The 21,273-nt window shown below is 59.3% G+C and overlaps 1 protein-coding gene across 3 annotated transcripts; it reads left to right on the top strand.

Annotated features, from left to right (window-relative positions):
* Positions 1 to 331: 331 nt before the first annotated feature.
* Positions 332 to 20,818, top strand: STX1A (syntaxin 1A). 3 transcript variants are annotated; one of them, XM_031012720.2, is made up of 10 exons: positions 332 to 441; positions 10,912 to 10,989; positions 11,338 to 11,437; positions 14,804 to 14,878; positions 15,605 to 15,678; positions 15,772 to 15,880; positions 16,196 to 16,269; positions 17,034 to 17,171; positions 19,181 to 19,291; positions 19,537 to 20,818. In XM_031012720.2, the coding sequence occupies exons 1-10, from the start codon at positions 412 to 414 to the stop codon at positions 19,612 to 19,614; spliced, it is 867 nt and encodes a 288-aa protein (XP_030868580.1). In that variant the 5' UTR covers positions 332 to 411; the 3' UTR covers positions 19,615 to 20,818. The 3 variants fall into 3 exon arrangements, with proteins under 3 accessions (XP_030868580.1, XP_055248704.1, XP_063564672.1); XM_063708602.1 differs by lacking the exon at positions 332 to 441 and adding an exon at positions 4,631 to 4,747; XM_055392729.2 differs by having other exon boundaries at positions 19,090 to 20,818.
* Positions 20,819 to 21,273: the final 455 nt, after the last annotated feature.

Here is a 21,273-nt window from a genome sequence, read left to right as displayed (position 1 = left end):
GGCGGGAGGATTGCCTGAGCTCAGGAGCTCAAGGCTGCAGTGAGCTATGATTGCACCACAGCACTCCAGCCTGGGCGACAGAGCGAGACCCTGTCTCCAAAAATAATAAATAAAAAACGAGACAGGGCTGGGGCAGAGGAGGCAGCAGGGTCTCTGGGGACCCATCCCCGGGAGCGATCACGCGTGCGTAACGTCCAGGACGAGACCCCAGGGCTTCGATCCCCACGGGGCTGCTCGTGCGGGGTGGGGCGGGGTCTGGGCGGGGTCTCGGCGGGGCCCGGGCGGGGTGGGGCGGGGCCGGAGTCCCGGGGGCCGGGGCGGGGCCGGGCTGGCGCTGCGCAGCCGCGGGGCGGCCGTCGCGCATGCGGGGCTCACACGGCTGCAGCCGGCGCTGCTGCCACTCCCGGGAGCATGAAGGACCGAACCCAGGAGCTCCGCACGGTGAGTCCGGCCCCAGCGCGCGGCCGCCCGCCGCCCGCCGCCAGCGCCAACGCGCCGGACACTTCCCGCCCGGCTCCCGCGGCCAGGAGGGTGGCCGCTCCGGCGCCCCGAGCCAGGGCTGAAGGCAGCGGGGCGAGCCAGGGACCTCGACCCCCCCTCCGGGTTCCGCCCCTCGGACCCACTCGGGGTCACAGGCTTGCGTGAGCTCGGCCGCGCTGACACGTGGACGGTCGGCTGGAGTCCGGGGTCCTGGATAAACTTTTCGGGGCCCTCTTGATTTGGGGGGTTCGGAGGGTATGATGGGGTTTCGGTGGCGGGACCTCTTCCCCCTCCCGCAGAGCAGGCCCTGTCTCTGGCCCCCTCACTGCCCCTCATCCCCGACCTCCCGTGCCCCCTCGGTGTAGACAGACGAGGGGACCGCGGTGGGAACCTCCTTGGTGTAGACAGACGAGGGGACCGCGGTGGGCCGGTGCCGGTCCCCTGCGCGGGGCCTCGCTGCGGGGCGCGCTGCGGAAACCTGGTCGTCGGGTGGTGGCGGCCTCCTCGGGCCACCCTGGTCACCTGTGGCTCCCATCACCTGTGGCTCCCCCTCTGCTCGGTCGCAGTAGGGATCCACTGCCCGCCCCAGGTATGGGGGGGGGGCGTCACACCCGCCCCTGGTCCACCTGTCCACCTTCGGGCTTCCGGGCAGCCCTGGCTGGCGTTTCCAGACCCTTCAGGGTTCCTTGTGACTTGGATCTATTTTTCTACCTGTATCTGGGAAACCCCTGGGGTGTGGCTCCTGGGGCGGGGTTTGGGGGGAGTAGGAGGATGTACAAACGTTCTGAGTCAGAGCCCACCCTCTCCCAGCCCAGAGACCCCTGCAGCCTGCGTGGGTCCCCTTCCCCTGGCCTCTGCCCTTAGGGATGAGGAGCCCAGGAGGATGGTGACTGGGAGTGGAGGACAGCGACGGAAATGAAGCCTCCCTGGGTGTGTCGGGGAGGGGGGGTGGATCAAGGCTCAAGACTAGATTGAGTCTCATCTGGTCATCTGGTCCCCTGGCTGGCCACCTGGCTGGCAGCCCTGCCTGCTGATCCCTGGGAGCACCCCCCACCCCGCTCCCTCGGCTAGGAGCTAGACCCCTAAGGTCCCCTTCTATGGAAAATGTCAAGTGTCCTTTGGGCATTTGACCCCACGGCTTGTCTTCTCCACCCAGAGGCTCCCTGAGTTGGAGCCTGTCTGCCCCATTATGTCATGGTTGCCTCCTGGGCATCCTGGAGCCGGGACCTGGGCTCCCCTGCCTTCATCTCCCCCACTTGCTCTGGCACCACGGCCTCCACTTTGCCTCCAGACCTGTTATTCCTGGCCGAGCGCCCAGCCCCTGGTGTAAACCCCATGAGGTTTCAAAGGAAGAAGATGGTCCCTCAAGTCGCATATGGGCTCTAAACACTTCCCCCGCGGCCCCTGTGGTTGCCCTCAAGTTTCCTGAGCTCCGTTGAGTCAGAATGAGTGTTTTCCTGGTGACGGATGGCTGTGTGGTGTAATGTGCTGATGTTTAGGCGCCTGGTAGGTTACCTGAGGGTGTGTGTGGGAACCAAGTGGTCAGGGGAACCATGGGCCCTTACATAGGATAATAGCCTCTGGCATGTCAGCCTTCGTCCCCCTAGCTGAAGGGGAAACTGAGGCACAAAAGAAACACGGCTTGCCTGCTAGAGGGAGGGGTGGTAGAAAAGGGCTTTGCCTCATCCCTGAAGATAGTCAGACTCAGGCCTGGCTGACACTGGGGGACAGCCAGTGGAGCTGGGGTTGTGAAGCGTTTGAACCCAGACCTTTTTGCTCTGATGTCTGTCTCTTGTTACTACCTCCTCGCCCCCTGATTAGATGGTGAAGCCAGGCTTTGCTTTGAATGGTCTGAGGCTTCCGCTCCAGACACCCCCACCCTCCCCACACAAGGCATTCAGAGCCCAGGGAGGCTGTACCCATTGCTGGGTGGCCCTGCCCAGGGAGGGCTTTCTAGCAGACAGGTGGACGGCTGGCAGGCAGGGGCCCACCCAGGCTGGGGTGAGACAGTCAGTCTTGGTGGGGCCACTATTCCCACAGGCTGCTTTCCCTCTGGACCTAGGGTTCCCATCTGTGAAGTGGGGATGGGAAAGCCTAGAATTCAGTTTCTCGGGACGAGAAGCGGGGCTACGGGTCTGCTGACTCCAGCTCCACATTTGTAGGAGGCCTGAAGCCCCAGGAGTCAGAATTTTCAGCCCAGAATCCCCAGGAAGGAAGAGGCCAGCACTGGCTGAGCTGGACTGGGCTAGACTGGGCTGGACTGGGGCGGGCTGGGCTGGGCTGGGCTGAACAGAGATGGTGCTGGGGACAGCGGCTGTGCACCGCTCCCAGCCCTCCCTCCCTCCCTCTTCCTCCTCCTCCTCCCTCTTCTTTCTCCTTCTCTGCCACCCAACGCCACCACATTTGGAAGGAGGCGAAGAGAGCTTATTTATAAAAGTCACACTTGGGGAAGGAGCTGGCGCGTTTCCTCACTCTGCAGGCCCGGCCCAGCCCTCCAGCCTTCTCCAGCCTTCTCCAGCTCCCAACTCTCCCTCTGCAGATGGGGAGTGAAGGGGGTCACTGGGGACTAGCCAGGGGGCCTCAATGCTGTCGCAGTCCCTCAGAGATCAGAAAGGCCACTTGCAGGTTACAGGTAACAAAGAGAGACCGAAGACAGGGCCAGGGTCACATAGCCAGGGAAAGACTTTTAGGTTAGAGCATCCCCAGGGAGCCCCACTCAGGCTGTAGCTGCCTCCTCCCCTCAACTCAGAGACTCCCTGATTTTCTTCCTGGGGACTTTGCAGAGCTGACCTTTCTCCCTGGGCCCAGAATGTGTGTTTGTCTATGTGCCAGGTCATGTGGGACAGATACACGGGACCTGTTGCAGGAGGCTGAAGACGTAGCAAGGAGGGAGAGTTGGAGCAGCACAATCCTGGAAGGCTTCCTGGAAGAAGAGACCCTGGGATAGCCCAGGAGCAGGAGCTGGATTTGAATAGGAGGAAAGAAGGTGATCCAAAGGAGGGGACAGCTTAGTGAAGGCAGAGAGATTGGAATGCTCAACCAGGAGAGAATAGCAGGTGGTCCTGACAGCTGGTGTCTGGGGCCCCCTGAAGTGCCTTGAGGTCTAGACTAGGGCCCAACTCACTGGAGCAGCCCAGGCAGGCCTGGATGGGAAGGCCCAGGGCCCTGCTTTGCCCACCAGTTTCCCCTTCTCTTTCGTTGCTGGGAAGAGTCTGGCGGTTGAGTGGCAACACCGGGCAGGTTCATCCTTAATCTCCCTCTGCTCATTTCCTCATCTGCAGAATGGAGCCAGTGTTACCTGCTTTGCAGAGTGGCAGGCACGAGAGTGTAAGAACAGGAGCCGGACAGGGCTCGCCCGATCCTTCCTCCCATTACGTCCCAGAGGTTTCCCAGCATGAACGATGCATTTGGGTACATTTTCATCTGGGATGCAGGTGGAACGGCCTCCCGGGACCATCTAGTTCAACCTCCTATCTTACAGATCAGAAAACAGGTCCAGAAAGGGCCACGTGTTTATCTGAGGTCACGCAGCCTGTGGGGGCAGAGCCTGGCCCCTTCCACGGCCTGAAGCTGCCTCCCTGAGCCGCTCTGGGGCCCTGTGAAGGGGCAGGCTCTGCAGGGCGGGGACCTGGTGTACACACAGCTGGAGGCTGGAGACAGGGTGAGGAGGCTCAGATTGCACAGCCGTCTTTCCTGGAGACCCAGCTTGGCCTCTCGCACACCCCTGACTCAGCTCCGGGCCTCTCTGCACTAGTGATATTGACTTTGATTAGTCATTTAAAAGAAGAAGGGAAAAAAACAGCCCTCAAGGCAGACAACAGCCACTGTGCTCAGCAGTGATGAATCAACCTTGCCAGCCTGATGGCTTCCCCTGGGACAGGCCTGGAGGCTGCCTGGCCTCTGCGCCTCTTGGAGGAGTCAGACTATTACATCCAGGAAGGTGTCCTGGAATCCTGGAGTCTCTGCTAGGAGAGACCACCAGGGTTGCCCCACCTCTGCCAGGTGAAGCTCAGGGCATCCAGCTCCCCGTGGTTCCAGCAGGGTCTGTTCTTCCTAGCAGTCTCCATGCTAGGGAGGTAAGGAGCACTCCCTCCCAGCCTTCCTGGTTGGAGGTGGTGTTTTTTGTTGGTTTTTTTTTTTTTTTAGACGGAGTCTCGCACTGTCTCCAGGCGGGAGTGCAATGGTGCCATCTCAGCTCACTGCAGCCTCCACCTCCTGGGTTCAAGTGATTCTCCTTCCTCAGCCTCCTGAGTAGCTGAGACTACAGGTGTGCATCACCACGCCCGGCTAATTTTTGTATTTTTAGTAGCAACGGGGTTTCACCATGTTGGGCAGGATGGCCTCAATCTCTTGACCTTGTGATCTGCCCGCCTTGGCCTCCCAAAGTGCTGGGATTACAGGTGTAAGCCACCACACCCAGCCAATTTTTTTTTTTTTTCAGACGGAGTCTCGTTCTGTCATCCAGGCTGGAGTGCAGTGGCACAATCTCGGCTCACTGCAACCTCCACCTCCCAGGTTCAAGTGATTCTCCTGCCTCACCCTACCGAGTAGCTGGGATTACAGGCATGCACCACCACACCCAGCTAATTTTTGTATTTTTAGTAGAGATGGGGTTTTGCCATGTTGACCAGTCTTGTCTTGAACTGCTAACCTCAGGTGATCCACCCACCTTGGCCTCCCGAAGTGCTGGGATTAAGGCATGAGCCACTGCACCCGGCTACCCCTATAAATTCTGATTCAGTCTCTTTGGGGTGGATCCCTGGAAGCTGTTTTTTGTGTTTTTTTTTTAAACCCCCCAAAGGATTCTGGTGCTCGCCCAGCTTTGAGAACCGCTGAATGCAGAACAAAAAAACACCAGGATGTTAGCTGGGCTTGGGGGCTCACACCTGCAGTACCAACTACTTGGGAGGCTGAGGCGGGAAGACTGCTTGAGCTCAGGAGTTTGAGACCAGCCTGAGCAACATAGTGAGACCACCATCTCTACACAAATTTAAAATTAGCCAGGTGTGGTGGCAGGCGCCTGTAGTCCCAGCTGCTCTGGAGGCTGAGGCTGGAGGATTGCTTGAGCCTGGGAGATCAAGGCTGCAGTGAGCTATGATCTTGCCACTACACTCCAGTCTGGACAACAAAGCGAGATTCTGTTTCAAAAAAAAAAGAGCTGGGCGCGGTGGCTTACGCCTGTAATCCTAGCACTTTGGGAGACCGAGGCGGGCGGATCACCTGAGGTCAGGAATTCAAGACCAGCCTGGCCAACATGGTGAAACCCCGTCTCTACTGAAAATACAAAAACTAGCCGGGTGTGGTGCGGGTGCCTGTAATCCCAGCTACTCGGGAGGCTGAGGCAGGAGAATCGCTTGAACCTGGGAGGCGGAGGTTGTGGTGAGCCGAGATTGCACCACTGCACTCCAGCCTGGGCAACAGAGCGAGACTCTGCCTCAAAAAAAAAAAAAAAAAAGTGCCAGGACAAATTGGATGTTGGTTGGATGGGAGAAGAGGAGGAAGATGGCAGATGTCCTAGGTTTCCGGCTTGGGGTTCTGCACTAGGCAGTTCAGAGGAGGGGGCTCTGGCAAAACAGGTGGAGCCTGGTTTTGGCCAGGAGGCAGGCAAGGTGCCCGTATGATATCTGGGCGCATCTGTCCGTAAGACACTTGGGCCTTTGAGTTTGTGCCCCACAGTTCCAGCTGCCACGTGCACAGCGAAGGGTTCCAAGTCCCCAACTCCAATCCAGCCCCCTCTCCAGAGCTGTGAATGCCACTCAGAAAGCATTGGTAGATCCCCAAGGGAGCTGGGCCCTAATTATTCCACAGAAATCTGTGTGTCCACTTTTGTTTTTTTGAGACAGGATCTTGCTCTGTCACCTAAGCTGGAGTGCAATGGCACGATCATAGCTCACTGCAGCCTCGACCTCCAGGGCTCAAGCAATCCTCCCACCTCAGCCTCCTGAGTAGCTGCGATTACAGATGCATGGCACCACGCCCAGCTAATTTTTGTAGCTTTTGATAGAGATGGGGTCTTGCTATGTTGCCCTGGCTGGTCTCAAACTCCTGGACTCAAGTAATCCTCCCACCTTGGCCTCCCAAAGTGCTGAGATTACCGGCGTGAGCCATCATGCCTGGCCACTTTATGTATACAGTACCTGCTCTGGCCAGCCCAAGACACCAGGAAGACAGCATGCCAGGGTAGCCACATCACCTAGTTAAATTTTGGTCAAGAGTGTGTCTGGGCTGGGAAACAGAGGAGGTGAGGGTGGCAGTGGGGCTCTGCCATCCCGCGTCCTTACCAGTTTATTCCGTGTCCAGTGAGAACTGATTCTGTGTCTGAGTGAATCTGGAGGACATCTCTAGAATGCTGCCACCAGGCTCTAGCTTGGATGTGGATGAGGGTGCAGGGGCGACAGAGCCAGGAGCCATCAGAATCCCACAAACTGAAATAAGCATCAGAACAAATGAAGAAATGAAACAGGAAGAAGGTCCTTCACTCGAACCCCAAATCCACTCCACAGACAGTGGTTGGGAAGGGCTTGGGGCTTTTCTTGACAGGAAATGCTACATGATCACTTATCTGATTCCTGGCTGTATTACTAGAGGTAGATCATATAGAAAGAGGGAGGGGATGGGCCAGATCTTTGGCATTGCCCAGACCACAGTCAGCAGCAGATTCAGTTTGTGTGCTGTATGACAGGAGACAGAGGCACAGTGGAACAACTCTTGGGCAGGGGCTGTAATTTGGGGTCCCTGGGAAGGATCTGAAAGGGAAGGAACACTTAAAAAGAAAAATCTAGGGAGGATGTGGATGCCGCCTTCAGATCTATAGCAGGGGTACCCCAGGGAGAGGGCACCCACAGGTTCTTTATGGCCTGGAACCAAACCACAGGGAAGACAAGGACTCTAACAGTTGGGGCTGCCCGAGATGGGCAGAGCTGTCTGGGGAAGCTAGTGAGCTCACTGTCACAGGAGGTACGCAAGCTGAGGCTGGCAGCTGAAGCCAGGGGGACTTTTCAGGTCCCTTAGGGCCTGAGAGTTTTCAGCCATGGCTCCAATAGGAATGTGAATGGTGTGTGGAAGAATGAGGTGCGAGATACTGATTTGGGGGGGCAGGGAGGCTTCTGGAAGGAGATGGCATCGAGGAAGAAGGGAATGTCACCTTCATGGAATCAGCGTCCCGGGCAAAGGGATGTGCCTGGGGGAAGTTGGGGGCAGAGGGTGGATTGTAGGGCCAGGAACCAGTTGTAGGTGTGGGGGAGTGGGGTCTGATCCCAGGGGAGGGCAGCAGGATAAAGAGCAGAGCTGGGGGTGAAAATTCCCAAGAATGAAGAAGTAGAAGGACGTGGGGAGGAAAGGCCCACTTCGCCCATCCCCTCTAGGTTTTGCTTGGAGCTGTGGCTGGTTTGACCATGCCTCAGAGGTCAGGCCCTCAGCCCCCCGACTGGCTTTGGGGCCAATCTCAATGCCACCTCCAGGGTAGACTTGACCTGGGTGCCCCCATCTACCCTGGCCCTGATCTCCCTTTCCCCAGCCCTACCCTCATAGACGGAGGGTCCAGAGGAGGATGCGGGCATCTCTCCTCCCAGCCCTTCTGTTAGAGAAGCTTCCTGGTCCAGCCTTCAGCCTTCTGGGAAGGTAGCAGGTCAGAGCTGGCCGGATGCCTGGAGAAGATCTGCCCTCATTACACAGATGGGCAAGCTGAGGTCAAGAGAGGCACCAGACAGGTGCCAGGGGTCTCTGAGGGCAGGACAGGGGTTCGGTGGGGCTGGCAGTGACGCTCGTCTCTGGCCACGGAAAAGGAGCTGGATAATTCTCCATCCACCCTTTGTCATCTACCCTGATCCTCTGAGCACCAGGGCAGAGAGGGCAGGACACTGAATGGCAGGAGCTCCTGGGGCCACTTCCCAACCTGGCAGCCTGCCCAGGAGGAGGAACTGGGCTCCTCCTGGCAGTGCTCTGCCTCAGTTTCCCTAGGGAGGGCTCCTCTGACTCAACTCCTAGGCCTGTCACCGTCTAAAAGCGTGAAAACGGCTCCTGGATTTTCTGTGTCTGTGGGGAGCTTGGTGGGGGAGGGGGTACCACCTGGTGACAGCCCCAGGCACTCAGTGGGGAGTGGGAACGAGGATTTATTTTAGCTGCTGGGGAGGTGGTACGATATCTTAAAGAGAGGAGGCCCCTCTGAGCCGCCTCTATCAAAGCTCCTAACTACCCCCTCTCCCCATGAGTCCCCACTTTGATGGGGTGATGTGAGCCCCTCACAGAACATGCTCAGGCCGGGCATGGTGGCGGCTCACACCTATACTCCCAGCACTTTGGGAAGCCAAGGTGGGAAGATCACTTGATCCCAAGAGTTTGAGACCAGACTGGGCAACATAGTTTGACCCTGTCGCTACAAAAAAAAAAAAAAAATCAAAAAGTAGCTGGGTGTGGTGGCATGCATCTGATGCATCTGTAGTCCCAGCTGCTTGGGAGGCTGAAGTGAAAGGATGGCTTGAGCCCGGGAGGTCGAGGCTACAGGGAGTTATGATTGTGCCACTGCACTCCAGCCTCGGTGACAGAGCGAGACCCTGTCTCAATCAATCAGTCAGTCCATCCATCAATCAAACAAACATACCTGCCCTGCTTCCCCACTTTTTCTCAGCCCTCCCTCCATGCAGCCAGGTGTCACTGTCCCCATTTCACAGAAGAGTAAACAGAGCCAGAGGGGTTAAGGCCCAGCCTGATGAGTCCCATCAGTTCTCTCAGCCCCTCAACCTCCACCTGCCTCCGTCCTGACGAGAGAGCACCGAGGTGGGGTCAGTGCTGAGCCAGTCAGTGGCCGCTCCCGTGAGGCACTCAGAAATGAGGTGGGAACAAGATCAGATGTGGTGGTTCACGCCTGTAATCCCAGTACTTTGGGAGGCCGAGGCGGGCGGGTCGCCTGAGGTCAGGAGTTCGAGACCAGCCTGGCCAACATAGTGAAACCCGTCTCTACTAAAAATACAAAAATTAGCTGGGCATGGTGGCATGCACCTGTAATCCCAGCTACTCGGGAGGCTGCTGGAACCCAGGAGGTGGAGGTTGCAGTGAGCCAAGATCACACCACCGCACTCCAGCCTAGGTGACAGTGCGAGACTCTCTCAAAAAATAAAAAAATAAAAATAAAAGAGGTGGGAACAAGCCCTGAGCCCCAGGCTGAGAGATGTCAGTCCCTGCCCCAGGGTGGCCACCCCGGATATCCTTGCCTTGGCTGCAGAGAGAGACCTGGCCTTGCCAGCAGCGTGGGCTGACCCTGGCCAACTCGTGGTATGAAGCAGACAGTAATAATTGTGCGCAGCATGCCGGGAAGTCAGAAGTATAATTACCCCTGCCCCACGATGGGGGTGGCTTTTGTACAGCTGGTCCTGGGACAGTGGAGTGGGGCTTGTACCTGTGGCCGAGGCCTAAGGCAGGACCCAAGCCAAGTGGCAACATGACTGTCCCCTTGTGCCTGCTGGGCCCAGGTCTGGGGACTGGAAGGAGGCAGACTGAGGTCCAATGGCAAGACCGACAGGGAGGCCAAGTGCAGTGGCTCACACCTACAATCCCAGTGCTTTGGAAGGCTGAGGCAGGAGGATCGCTTGAGGCCAGGAGTTCAAGACCAGCCTGGGTAACACAGTGAGACCCCCGTCTCTACAAAAATAAAAGTTAAATTTAAAAACTTTTAAAAAAAGATTCACAGGAGATTCCTAAGAGATCTGATCCGTGCCACCTCGGGACTGGGGTTTAGTGGTGCCCAGGCCTGGGACACAGTAGGCAGGTCTCCCCTTATAGGGCCCACTCTGGAAAGGGAGCTTGGGACCTCTGGGCTCCACCTGAATTAAAACCACTGGAGCCAGGCATGGTTGTGGAAACCTATAATTCCAGCTACTCAGGATGCTGAGTTGGGAGGATCGCTTGAGCCCAGGTGTTCAAGGCTGCAGTGAGCTGTGATTGCACCCCTGCACTCCAGCCTGGGTGACACAGCAAGACCTCAACTCTACAAATGTGTGTATGTGTTTGTGTGTGTGTGTGTAAACCACAGGGCCAGGAGAGTAGAGAATGCACTTTCCAGGCAGCTGTCCTAGGGGCCTAGGGGACCCAGAGGGCCCAGACAGAGCGGCCGGCCCCAGGCTCGCTTGCCTCGCCAGCCACAGGGAGGGGGCAGGCAGATAGGTGAGGGAGGAAGTCCCTGGCCCAGAGGCTGAGACTTGGCCTTGACACCAGTGTATCAGGCAATGTTCCTCTCTCTGTGCCGGGCCCCCAGTGGTCCTCCAGATCTTACTGTGGCTGGGAGCGGAGGGCACAGCCAGGCCTGTTCTTGTCCCTGACCAGAGGCCCCCAGGGAGAGGGGGAGGGGCGGGGCCCTGGCGCTGTACCCTGGGCACCTGCGTGTGTACAGGTGGGTCCTGTACATACGTCCGCTCATGTGTGCACAACCCCGCACAGGCCAAGGACAGCGATGATGATGATGATGTCGCTGTCACCGTGGACCGAGACCGCTTCATGGATGAGTTCTTTGAGCAGGTGGGAGCCAGCACACCCCACCCTTCCCGCACACTGGCAGAACTTGGGGGGCCACTCTCGCCTCTGAGCCAGGTTCAGTGCTCTTTCACACCTGCACCTGGCTCAGCAGCTCCGGGGCGCCAATGAATGAACCGTTTTGAGGGTGAATAGATGGAAGCTCAGAGCGGAGCTAAATCTGGGATCGCACTCCTCCCCATCTGGGTCTGGAAGGACGCACCCCCACTGCACCCCTGCACCCCAGCACCCGGAGCCTGGCCCGTCCTCCCCCTGAGCCCTGACCGCAGCCCTACTCTGGGCCATCTCTGGGCCCCAGAAGCCTCCTCCTGACCACCCGGCCTTGGTCCGCAGGTGGAGGAGATTCGAGGCTTCATTGACAAGATCGCAGAGAACGTGGAGGAGGTGAAGCGGAAGCACAGTGCCATCCTGGCATCCCCCAACCCCGATGAGAGTGAGTGTGTGGGGTGGGGGACGGGTTTCAGGCCCCACAAGCCTCGGGAAGGGGCTGCTGCCAGGGAGGCCTCACGGGACCTCTGCAGCCTTCATGGCTGGTGGGCTTAGGAGTGTCTGGGCGGGCCAGGGTCGGGAGGGTTTCACGAGAAGCCTTGGGAAATGCAGCTGTCCCCGGCTTGGAACTGGGGGGTCAGTACCCAGCATCCCAGGCCGGCCAGACCAGGTCTCCATGAAAGACTTGGGTGATGGGAGAGGCGATCGGCCCTGCCCTTCCCAGGTGAACTGGCCTTTTTTTTCTTTTTTTCTTTTTTTTTTTTTGAGATGGAGTCTTGCTCTGTCGCCAGGCTGGAGTGCAGTGGCACAATCTCAGCTCACTGCCACCTCTGCCTTCCTGGTTCAAGCGATTCCCCTGCCTCAGCCTCCCAAGTAGCTGGGATTACAGGCACGCGCCACCATGCCCGGCTAATTTTTTGTATTTGAGTAGAGACGGGGTTTCACCATGTTGGCCAAGACGGTCTTGATCTCCTGACCTCGTGATCCACCTGCTTCAGCCTCCCAAAGTGCTGGGATTACAGGCATGAGCCACCGCGCCCGGCCGAACTGGCTTTTTTCCTTTTTTCTTTTCTTTTTTCTTTTTTTTTTTTTCCAAGACGGAGTCTTGCTCTGTCACCCAGGCTGGAGTCCAGTGGTGCCATCTTGGCTCACTGCAACCTCCGCCTCCCAGGTTCAAGCAATTCTCCTACGTCAGCCTCCCGAGTAGCTGGGATTACAGGCATGCGCCACCACGCCCGGCTAATTTTTGGTATTTTTAGTAAAGATGGGGTTTCTCCATATTGGTCAGGCTGGTCTCGAACTCCCGACCTCAGGTGATCCGCCCGCCTCGGCCTCCCAAAGTGCTGGGATTACAGGCATGAGCCCCCACGCCCAGCCCCAAGAAGGTGTTTTTTTTTCATTTCGCACTGGCTTTTTTCTAAGGCAACTGGGCTGGCTGCAGCCCTGGGCTTCTGGGAGCGAGGGAAGGAAGGAGGGAAGGAGGAAGCTGTCTGTGATCAATAGGAAGGCCTCTCGGTCCAGCCCCGCCCCTCCCCTCGCCTCCCAGGGGAGCAGATGGCAGCTCTAAGTCGTCAGCGCTGTGGGAGGGCAAGCTGGCCAAGCAGGCAGAGCTTCCGGAAGGAGCTGGCAGCCCTGGCACCTGGCCACGTGGCACCCCGGGGCGGGCATTCTCAGGGCTCCAGGAAGTCACCCCTCTCCCTCCACACTGGGAGCCTGTGTGTCAGGCTCGCACTCTGTCCCCAGACAGGTCCCCCTGACCCGGTCCTCACGTTCCTGTTGAGATGTTGGTTACTACACTGAGAGATGCCAGGCTGATGGCATAGGTGCCCTTCCCTGGAGGGGGGCTCACCGTGAGCCCCAGGGATGCAGCCATCAGGTGTTTGAGGGAGGCAAGCGCTGGCCACCCAGGTGCCCGGGGTCAGATTTTCTTCTCACCTCCAGCACGGCCTCCTGGTCTATGACCCCTCACCCCCAAGCCCACTGGCATCTTCAAGAACCCAGAGTAAATCTTTCCACAGCCCCAAAGTGTGCATGAACCCAGGTCAGTGCCACACCAACTAAGCCAGTGCCCCGCCCTCAGAAGGCAAAATGGGTCAGGTGGGAGCAGGGTGGACTACCTCAGGAAGGGCAGGAGGGAGAGAGGGACGCCCAGGGCTCACCACGCTGTGCTCCTTGCCTGAGAGATTTGTTGGATGGCAGCATGAGACGGATGTCTGTGCGCCCAGAGGTATCTGGGTCACTGTGTGTCCCTCTGTGGGCTGTTCCTGCTCAGGGTCAGGAGGTGGCTGATTGTGGGGTGGGGACGGAGGGCTCTAAAGAGCAGGGGAGTGGGTCTCTCACTGCTGGCAGGTGGGGCGGGCATGGGGCAGCAGAGCTGTCTGCTCCACACCTTGGGCTCCTGCAGGCCACCTCCTGCACCGTCTCCTGCTGCGGTGTCATGCACAGTCATAGGGACCGGTTCTGAGTCACCACCCGTGAGCTGAGCAGTTGAGACCTGGCGGAGTCCCAGGCTCTCGCTAAGAGGAGGGGGCTCATGTTGGGGGTTCTAGGGCACAGGCGGCACAGAGTTAAGGAGAGGTCTCAAGGAAAGATGGCAATGAGTGGGGGGCTCTCCCGGGCAAGGCAGGCTCTGCCTCCTCTGGGGGCTGCCATCCGGCCTGGGCTATTTTGGGTCTCAGCAAAAGAGGCTGAGACGTCAGAGCAGCTGGTAACCGACTTTTCCTTTGTTCCTACGGATGAGGCGCCCTCCTCCGCGCCTCGGAACCCCCCCTTCCCCGCTCCACCTCACTGCATTCCACTTGGGAGGTGACCCCATCCGGGGCCTTCCTGATAGACCACTCTCAACACCCCTCCCTGTACCCTCTAGGACAAACCCCAGCCCCAGGGGCAAGCAGAGGGGCGGGTGGGAAGGTGATAGCCAGAGCTCAGTCCCGGCTTCTCTCGGGGCAGAGTCCTGGGGGTGTCCTGAGACTGGGGTGTTGCCAGGAGCACCCCCAGTGGAGGCAGCTGTCTTGTCCCACTTTTCCATCCAGCTCCTCTCAGGCAGGGGGGCAAGCTGGGCACCCCCATGGCCTCTGCCAGCTTTAGGGAGATGGTTCTAGTTGGAACAAGGGCCACAAAACACTATGTCACCACCCTCGTCCAATTTCACCAGGGCCCCAGCTACCTGCCACGGCCAGGGCCAACTGTGCCCACCTCTTTGGACCTGAGGGCCCACATCAGCGCCCACCCAGGCCATCCACCCCTTGCCCCCTTCCGCCCGCCAGGTACTTAGCACCCAGGGAGGCACAGCTTTGTGGGAACAGCAAGGTCTGCCCCACCCAGAGTGTTTGCGCGTATGACTCAGGGAGTGCGGGGTGGTCCCCTGTCAACCCCCTGGCTGGCTGCGTACCCTCCTGAGCCACCAGGTAACACCAGGTGAGCCCACACCGCCCCCCCCCACCCCTTCAACTCCAGCAAGCATCAAGTCACTGTTCCCGGTGCCAACTCCAGCATCGCCAGCTGCTCCACAATTACTTCTGCCTTAAATTTAGACCCATCTGTTATCTCCAGGGGGTGGGGGTGCCAGCAAAGGAGGAAGGGAGGCTCCTCCGAAGACAGCACAAGAGGGGGTGAAGCTGCAGCTGGTGCAGCCCTGGCCCAGAATTGGGGGAGGGGGGCGGGCAGGCAGAGCCTTAGCCAGGGGAACAGGGGAGAACCGGGATCTTCCCAGAGCCTCCCACTGGGCCCCCTGGGCTGGAGGCTGAGCCTGCATGTCAGTCAGTCCCGGCGGAGCCTAGGAGGCCTACCCCCACCCTTTCTACCTCCCCAGAGACGAAGGAGGAGCTGGAAGAACTCATGTCCGACATAAAGAAGACAGCAAACAAAGTTCGTTCCAAGTTAAAGAGTGAGTCAGGCTTGTCTGGGGGTGGGTGGGGGGCATTCTAGGCCTGCTTCCTCTGCGGAGCCCATGGGGTTTTGCTCGCCCTGAGGGGGTGCGCCGGATCTTGCTTTCCTTTCTGAGGGTGGCGTCATGTGCCCATTCACTCAACAGCTACTTGGCAAGGCCCGTTGGTGCCAGACTCTGGGCTGGGCCCAGGGACACACCCGCCCAAGGCTTTGGCGAGGGAGGGCTCCACTCTGGATGGGCACTGCCCCTCACCTCTGCTAAAGAGGGTTGAAGAAGTGGCCAGTACTTCCTGGTCTCGTGCAGAAGCCCGGTATTCTGGGTGAACAGACACGTGCACCCCATGAGTGCCAAGGCCTCGGGGCCACATGCCCTGCAGGAGGGGCCACCTGGCTCTCCCCGCTGTGGGCATGGTCCCTCGTACACAGCCTTTCTGAGCAGAAAAGGAGTGGTACCCAGGCATAGGGTGGCCGGAGCTACCAGACCTCACACACACGCAGAGCTTGGAGTGGGTGTGCATTTACACACATGCACACACCACACAGCGTCACAGCTGGAAGGGCCTCTGTAGGCCCCTCCTCCATCGGTGCCTAGCACTGATCCCACCAGCCACAGGCCACACACATACCCTAGGGGATGTGGGGAGGTGGATAGATGCCGGGTGTGCGAGTAGGGGACGGGGTTGAAGGGGCCTGGTTATGACTAAGCAGCCACCTGTGCCCCCAGGCATCGAGCAGTCCATCGAGCAAGAGGAAGGCCTGAACCGCTCCTCCGCTGACCTGAGGATCCGGAAGACACAGGTGCGGCCACGGAGTCTAGGGTGGGCGGGCACCTGAGTCTCTGGGTCGGTCCCCGCAGGGCCTGACCCCTGCACCTCCATCTCGGGCCCCCAGCACTCCACGCTGTCCAGAAAGTTTGTGGAGGTCATGTCGGAGTACAACGCCACGCAGTCCGACTACCGCGAGCGCTGCAAAGGCCGCATCCAGAGGCAGCTGGAGATCAGTGAGCTGGGGGTGGGGCCTGGGACGGGGGGCGGGGCCTGGAGCCTGGAGGGGCGGGGCCCGAGTCTGCTGCTGAGTGCGTGGCTCGAGGCTGCTGCTTAGTTAGGGGCCCGAGGCAGCTGCTGAGTTAGGGGCTGGAGGGGCGGGAGCCTGAGGCGGCTGCTGTGTTAAGGGCCGGGGGGGCGGGGCCTGAGGCTGCCGCTGAGCTCGGGGCTGGGGGGAGCCCGGGCCTGGGACTGGAGGGGGCGGGGCCCAATGCTGCTGCTGAACTCCCCGGAGAGGGCTGGGCTCAGTGTGACCCCCCACTCGCTTGCAGCCGGCAGGACCACGACCAGTGAGGAGCTGGAGGACATGCTGGAGAGTGGGAACCCCGCCATCTTTGCCTCTGGGGTGAGTGTAGGCCCCATCCCTCCTGCCATGACCCCCTCACCATGTTCCCCACGTCCATGACCCCTAGTGCTGGGTCTGGACAGTATTTGGACACAGACCCCTTGTAAGGCAGGTTTTAGGGAAGGAAGAGTCCCAGAGAGGGGAAAACACCAGGCTGAGGTCACATAAATGTCAGCGGCAAAGGTGGACTCAAGACCCCTGTCTCCTGATGCCTCCCAGTTGGACCCACTTTCGCCGGCGGCCAGCGGCTCCTCCTCTTATCCGTGGGCCCTTTTCCTCTCCTGGAGGACATTTGGCCATTTCTGTGTTCACGTGAAGCCGGGCAGGGGTGCTCCCTGAAGGACGTGGCACACAGGTGTTCGAGGCAGGCCTGGGGCTGTGAGTTCCAGGGGAGAGGGGAGGAGCAGTCACATTCAATTCAAGGGACGGGAGAAAGGCAGTTCCACGCTTGGGTCCACGGGGCAGTCAACTTCGGCTCTGCAAAATGCTGGTGATAAGGACTCACTGAGCACTCGCTCTGTGGCCAGCACAGGTGGAAAGTGTCACTACCCCAGGTTACAGGTAGGAGATTGGCTTGCAGAGAAATTAGGTAACAGCTAGCATGTGGCAGAGCCAGGTAGCAAGGCGGGGAAGGCTGCGGCTTGGGAGGAAGCCTCGGGCCCCCTTCCGGAGCAGCTCTGCCCACCCCAAACACCCTCCCCCTCGGCCCTCTGCCCTGCCCCTCAGCAAGCCTCTGGGTCCCAGCCCCCTGCTCCCACCCCCAGATCATCATGGACTCCAGCATCTCGAAGCAGGCTCTGAGCGAGATTGAGACGCGGCACAGTGAGATCATCAAGCTGGAGAACAGCATCCGTGAGCTACACGACATGTTCATGGACATGGCCATGCTCGTGGAGAGCCAGGTGAGTGCCGGGCCCCCCTGCCCTCCACTCCAGCCCACACCAGCACCCAGGGCTGCACTAACCTCGCCCTTTCTGCCCGACACGCTGCCCTGCCGGGGAGGGACCAAGTTCTCAGGTAACCAATCACCCGCTGTTGAAACTGCCGCCAGGGCCCTGCCCACCCGAAGGTCCCTGTCCTCTGCATGGCTCTGCTTGAGCTTCAAGGACCCCAGGCCCTGCATGGCCCCACCCCCTATACCCTGCCGTCTCTCATTCCCCTACTACTGTTTCCTCATGGGGCCACTGTGGGCCACGCATTTCCCCAGAGACTGAAGGCATAGCAGTGACCAGGACAGCTCAGGGACCTGCTTCCTGGAGTGAATGGCTGTTGGGCAAAAGAGTTGCCTAAGAACAAATCGAAGGTTCTCCAGTGGGGCTCAAACTTGAATGAGTCACCTGGAGGACTTGTAAGTTTCCAGGTCCCCGTCCCAGAGACTGGCAGCTGAGGTGAAGGTCCAGGAAGGTGCCTCTCTGACAAGCTCAAAGGTGGTGCCACCACCACTATGGTTCCAAAGTTACACGGAGTAACACCGTGACCACGATGGGGCGGCTGCCTTTGTTGGAGTGAGGGGTCAAGGAAGGCCTCTCAGGAGGGGGCGTTTGAGCTGATGCCAAAAAAGGGGGAAAAGGAGCCAGCTGTGAAGACTTCGCAGCGGAGATGAAGAGCTGGCCCCAGCAACACTAAGGTCCCAAGCCCAGCAAGACCCAGACTTATTTCAGGAACAGAAAAAGGAGGTCCTTGCTGCTGGAGCACAAGGAGTGGTCGGAGCTGAGATGAAGCTGGAGACGAGGTGGACAGGGCCTTGGCAGGCAGTGTGCTGGGGAATTTGCGGTCTCTTCTAGATTGGAGGGGGTTTGGGTTGTTTGTTTTGTTTTAGCAAAAGATGGGATCTTGCTGTGTTGCGCAGGCTGGTCTCGGAACTCCTGGGCTCAAGTGATCCTCTCACCTCAGCCTCCCAAAGTGCTGGGGTCATAGATGTGAGCCACAGCACCCAGCCAGGTTGGAATGTGTTAAGTATGGGAGTGATGTGGCCTTGGTTAGGAAGTACGGAGGCCGTCAGGAGGCTGCCGCTGCCGCCATCTGGTGAGAAACAGACCATGGTGACGTGGACGCCAGTGAAGGCAACCGATGGACTTGGAGAGGGAGACACGCCCTAGGAGTCTTGTGGGGCAGTGTCATGGTCAGATTGGCCTCTGGGGGCAGCATGGGACCAGATCACAGGGCTCAAAAGGGCTGTGGGCTGGGCAGGGGGTTCTATTTTTTTTTTTTTTTTCTTTTTCTTTTTTTGAGACAGAGTCTCACTCTGTCACCAGGCTGGAGTGCAGTGGCAGGATTTCAGTTCACTGCAACCTCTGCCTCCCAGGTTCAACCGGTTCTCCTGCCTCAGCCTCCTGAGTAGCTGAGACTACAGGTGCTCGCCACCACGCCCAGCTAATTTTTGTATTTTTAGTAGAGATGGGGTTTCACCATGTTGGCCAGGATGGTCTCGAACTCCTGACTTCAAGTTCTTAAAGACTGAAGACCCCAGACAGCAGACAGAGCTGGATGGAGCTGTCATGCCTGAGGATGGGGGTGTGGGCAGGCTCACCTGTGGCCACCTCAGGAGCTATGGCCAGGGCAGGACCAGACTCCAGCATACCCACTCCTGCTCCCATCTTCCTCTGCCTGGCACTGCCACGTCTCTGACAGTGTTCTCTGCATGGTCCCCAACCCTCAGCTGAGACTGCATGGCCAGCTCCACCCCCAGGATTGCTGCTCTGCGGGGAAACGTGGGAGCTGCCTTGGGGAGCCTGCCTGGCCCTCTACACCCCACCCAGGGTACCTGGCCCAGGTGAGAAGCTGTACCCTAACCTCCTCACGCCCCCTTTTTGTCTCTAGCCTCAGGGTGCTTTCCTGAAGTCCTGCCCCGAGCCCCAACCCAACCCTGAGGAGGGGGCCCTCTGGAGCTCGGGTGCCCCCGGCCCCGCAGGGAGAGATGATTGACAGGATCGAGTACAATGTGGAACACGCGGTAGACTATGTGGAGAGGGCCGTGTCTGACACCAAGAAGGCCGTCAAGTACCAGAGCAAGGCGCGCCGGGTCAGTAGCCCAGCCCTGCCCAAGCCCATGCCCCAGCACCCATTAGGGTCCCCCAACCATCCCACATCCCTCCCCATCCCACCTCTCTCCCTTCTCTCAGGAGCTCCCCACGACAACCCCCTCCCAGGCCGTCACCTTCCCCTGCTTGGATCCCCCCTGACTGTCCAGCCCTCAGCCTTTGCCATAGTCCCACCCCACCTGCCGCCACCACTGTCTGAGGCCTCTCCTGCCCGCTTCCCATGCAGAAGAAAATCATGATCATCATCTGCTGTGTGATCTTGGGCATCGTCATCGCCTCCACTGTTGGGGGCATCTTCGCCTAGAAGCCACCCAAACTGCCACTCCACTCCAGGTGGGCCACTCCAAGGAGGCCCTGGCTGCTGCCACCTGGCTGGGCTGCCCTCCCAACCCCCGCCTCTGGCTCAGAGCACCCTCCCTCCCGGCCCCCATGCTCCCTTCTCTGCCATGGGCCCTCCGTCCCCGCCCCGTGTCGTGTGCATGATCTCTGTGAGTGTGCGTCTGTACGGGAAGAGGCAGAGGGAGGCAGCCAGCGGGGCGTGATGCAGTGTGCACAGCGAGGAGCAGACCCAGGCAGGGCCGCCAGGGTGACACAGGCCACCCTTCCTTGCCTTCAGTAACTCGGTGGGCCCGGGTTCTGCTCTTCCCTGGGGACCCTAACCTCGCCTCCAGCTGACCTGCCCTGTCCTCTGGCCTCTCCAGCTGTCCCCACAAGCAGAGCCCTGAGGGGTGGGGACCAGCTGGCCACATGGTGCTGCTTTTCAGGTTAGGGGAGAGGTGGCCCTGAGGGACAGCCCAGCTCTGAGTCTCAGTCGCTGATCACTGCCAGGGAGGCTCAGGCTGCCATGGCTCCAGGCTCCCTCCCCTGCCTAGGGGCAAAGTCCATCGGGTCCTGGGCCTCAGCTTCCCTTCCCACATTCCTCCAGCCCCAGGAGCAACCCCTTGGGCTAGGTCTGACCCCAGGTGTCCCTCTGGAAGGGGCTGGCTGGTGCCCTATCTCCAGCCACCCCAGCAGCTAGGGAGGCAAAGCAGGCTGCAGTCAGTCCCTCGAGCCAGCGTTGCATGTTTGGGATGGTGGCTCCCGTTGTCTTGCGCTCTGGGAAGTCAGACGTCATTTCAGGCCTGCAGTCTCATCCTGCCCTTGCCATCCCCCCATCGATGTGCCACGTGGGTGTCAGGTGTCCCAGATGCAGTATTCGGCAGCCAGCCGGGGAGGGCTACCTCCTCCTCCTCACCACCTTGGGGCTTCTCATGGGAAATGTGCCCCCGCCCCAGGACCCTCTCCCTCGTGGACAGGCAGGGAGATGCATGCGAGTGCATGCAGCAGGGGATGGGGCCGTGTCCGTGTGCCCCACCCTCCCTCGGCTTTACTCCTGCCCAGTGACTGTGACCACTGTCCGTGTTGCCTTCTTGAACAGCGATTCCCCCCAACCCCTTCACCAAAGGTCTTGGTACAACCAGCTGCCCATTTTGTGAAATTTTTATGTAGAATAAACATTTGTACCTGTACCAGGCCTCTGTTGTAGATTTCTTCCCCAGGTCTCCTGGGGGAAAACCTTAGGAGGGTTCTCACTATTGCCCAAGCTGGCCTCCCACCTCAGCCTCCCACAGAGCTGGGACCACAGGTTGTGCCTGGCCTGGCTGCTCTAGACTTCTTGCCATCTGCAGTGTCACAGTCTTAGAACCTGAGGATGAATGAATGTGGCACTAAGAGGAAGGGCTCAGAGGCGAGGATCCCAACTCAGCCTCAACCCCACCCTGGGCCTTCAACTTCCTCAGACCTGTCTCTGGCCGTGCAGTGGAAAACATCCAGGCCTTATTCCCTGAGAACAGGCCCAGAGGCCACTCTCAAGGCCTGGAATCTGACACCTGCAGGAAACCCCACTGCAGGGCTTAGATCCTCAGGCCCCAAGCCTCACCCCACTCCCAGACACCCAGCCCCTCGGGCCCCGGCACCCATTCCC

The sequence above is a fragment of the Gorilla gorilla genome, chromosome 6 (assembly GCF_029281585.2).
Source record: "Gorilla gorilla gorilla isolate KB3781 chromosome 6, NHGRI_mGorGor1-v2.1_pri, whole genome shotgun sequence".
Classification (NCBI taxonomy): Eukaryota; Metazoa; Chordata; class Mammalia; order Primates; family Hominidae; genus Gorilla; species Gorilla gorilla.
This window is presented reverse-complemented; position numbering and strand designations above follow the sequence as displayed.

What these genes read in the sequence shown, in the direction of transcription:
- STX1A (XM_031012720.2), top strand. Translation starts at nt 412, where the DNA reads ATGAAGGACCGAACCCAGGAGCTCCGCACG. An exon ending in AGTTCGTTCCAAGTTAAAGA is followed by an intron (nt 14,879 to 15,604) that starts GTGAGTCAGGCT and finishes CTGTGCCCCCAG; the next exon opens with GCATCGAGCAGTCCATCGAG. An exon ending in ACCAGAGCAAGGCGCGCCGG is followed by an intron (nt 19,292 to 19,536) that starts GTCAGTAGCCCA and finishes CTTCCCATGCAG; the next exon opens with AAGAAAATCATGATCATCAT.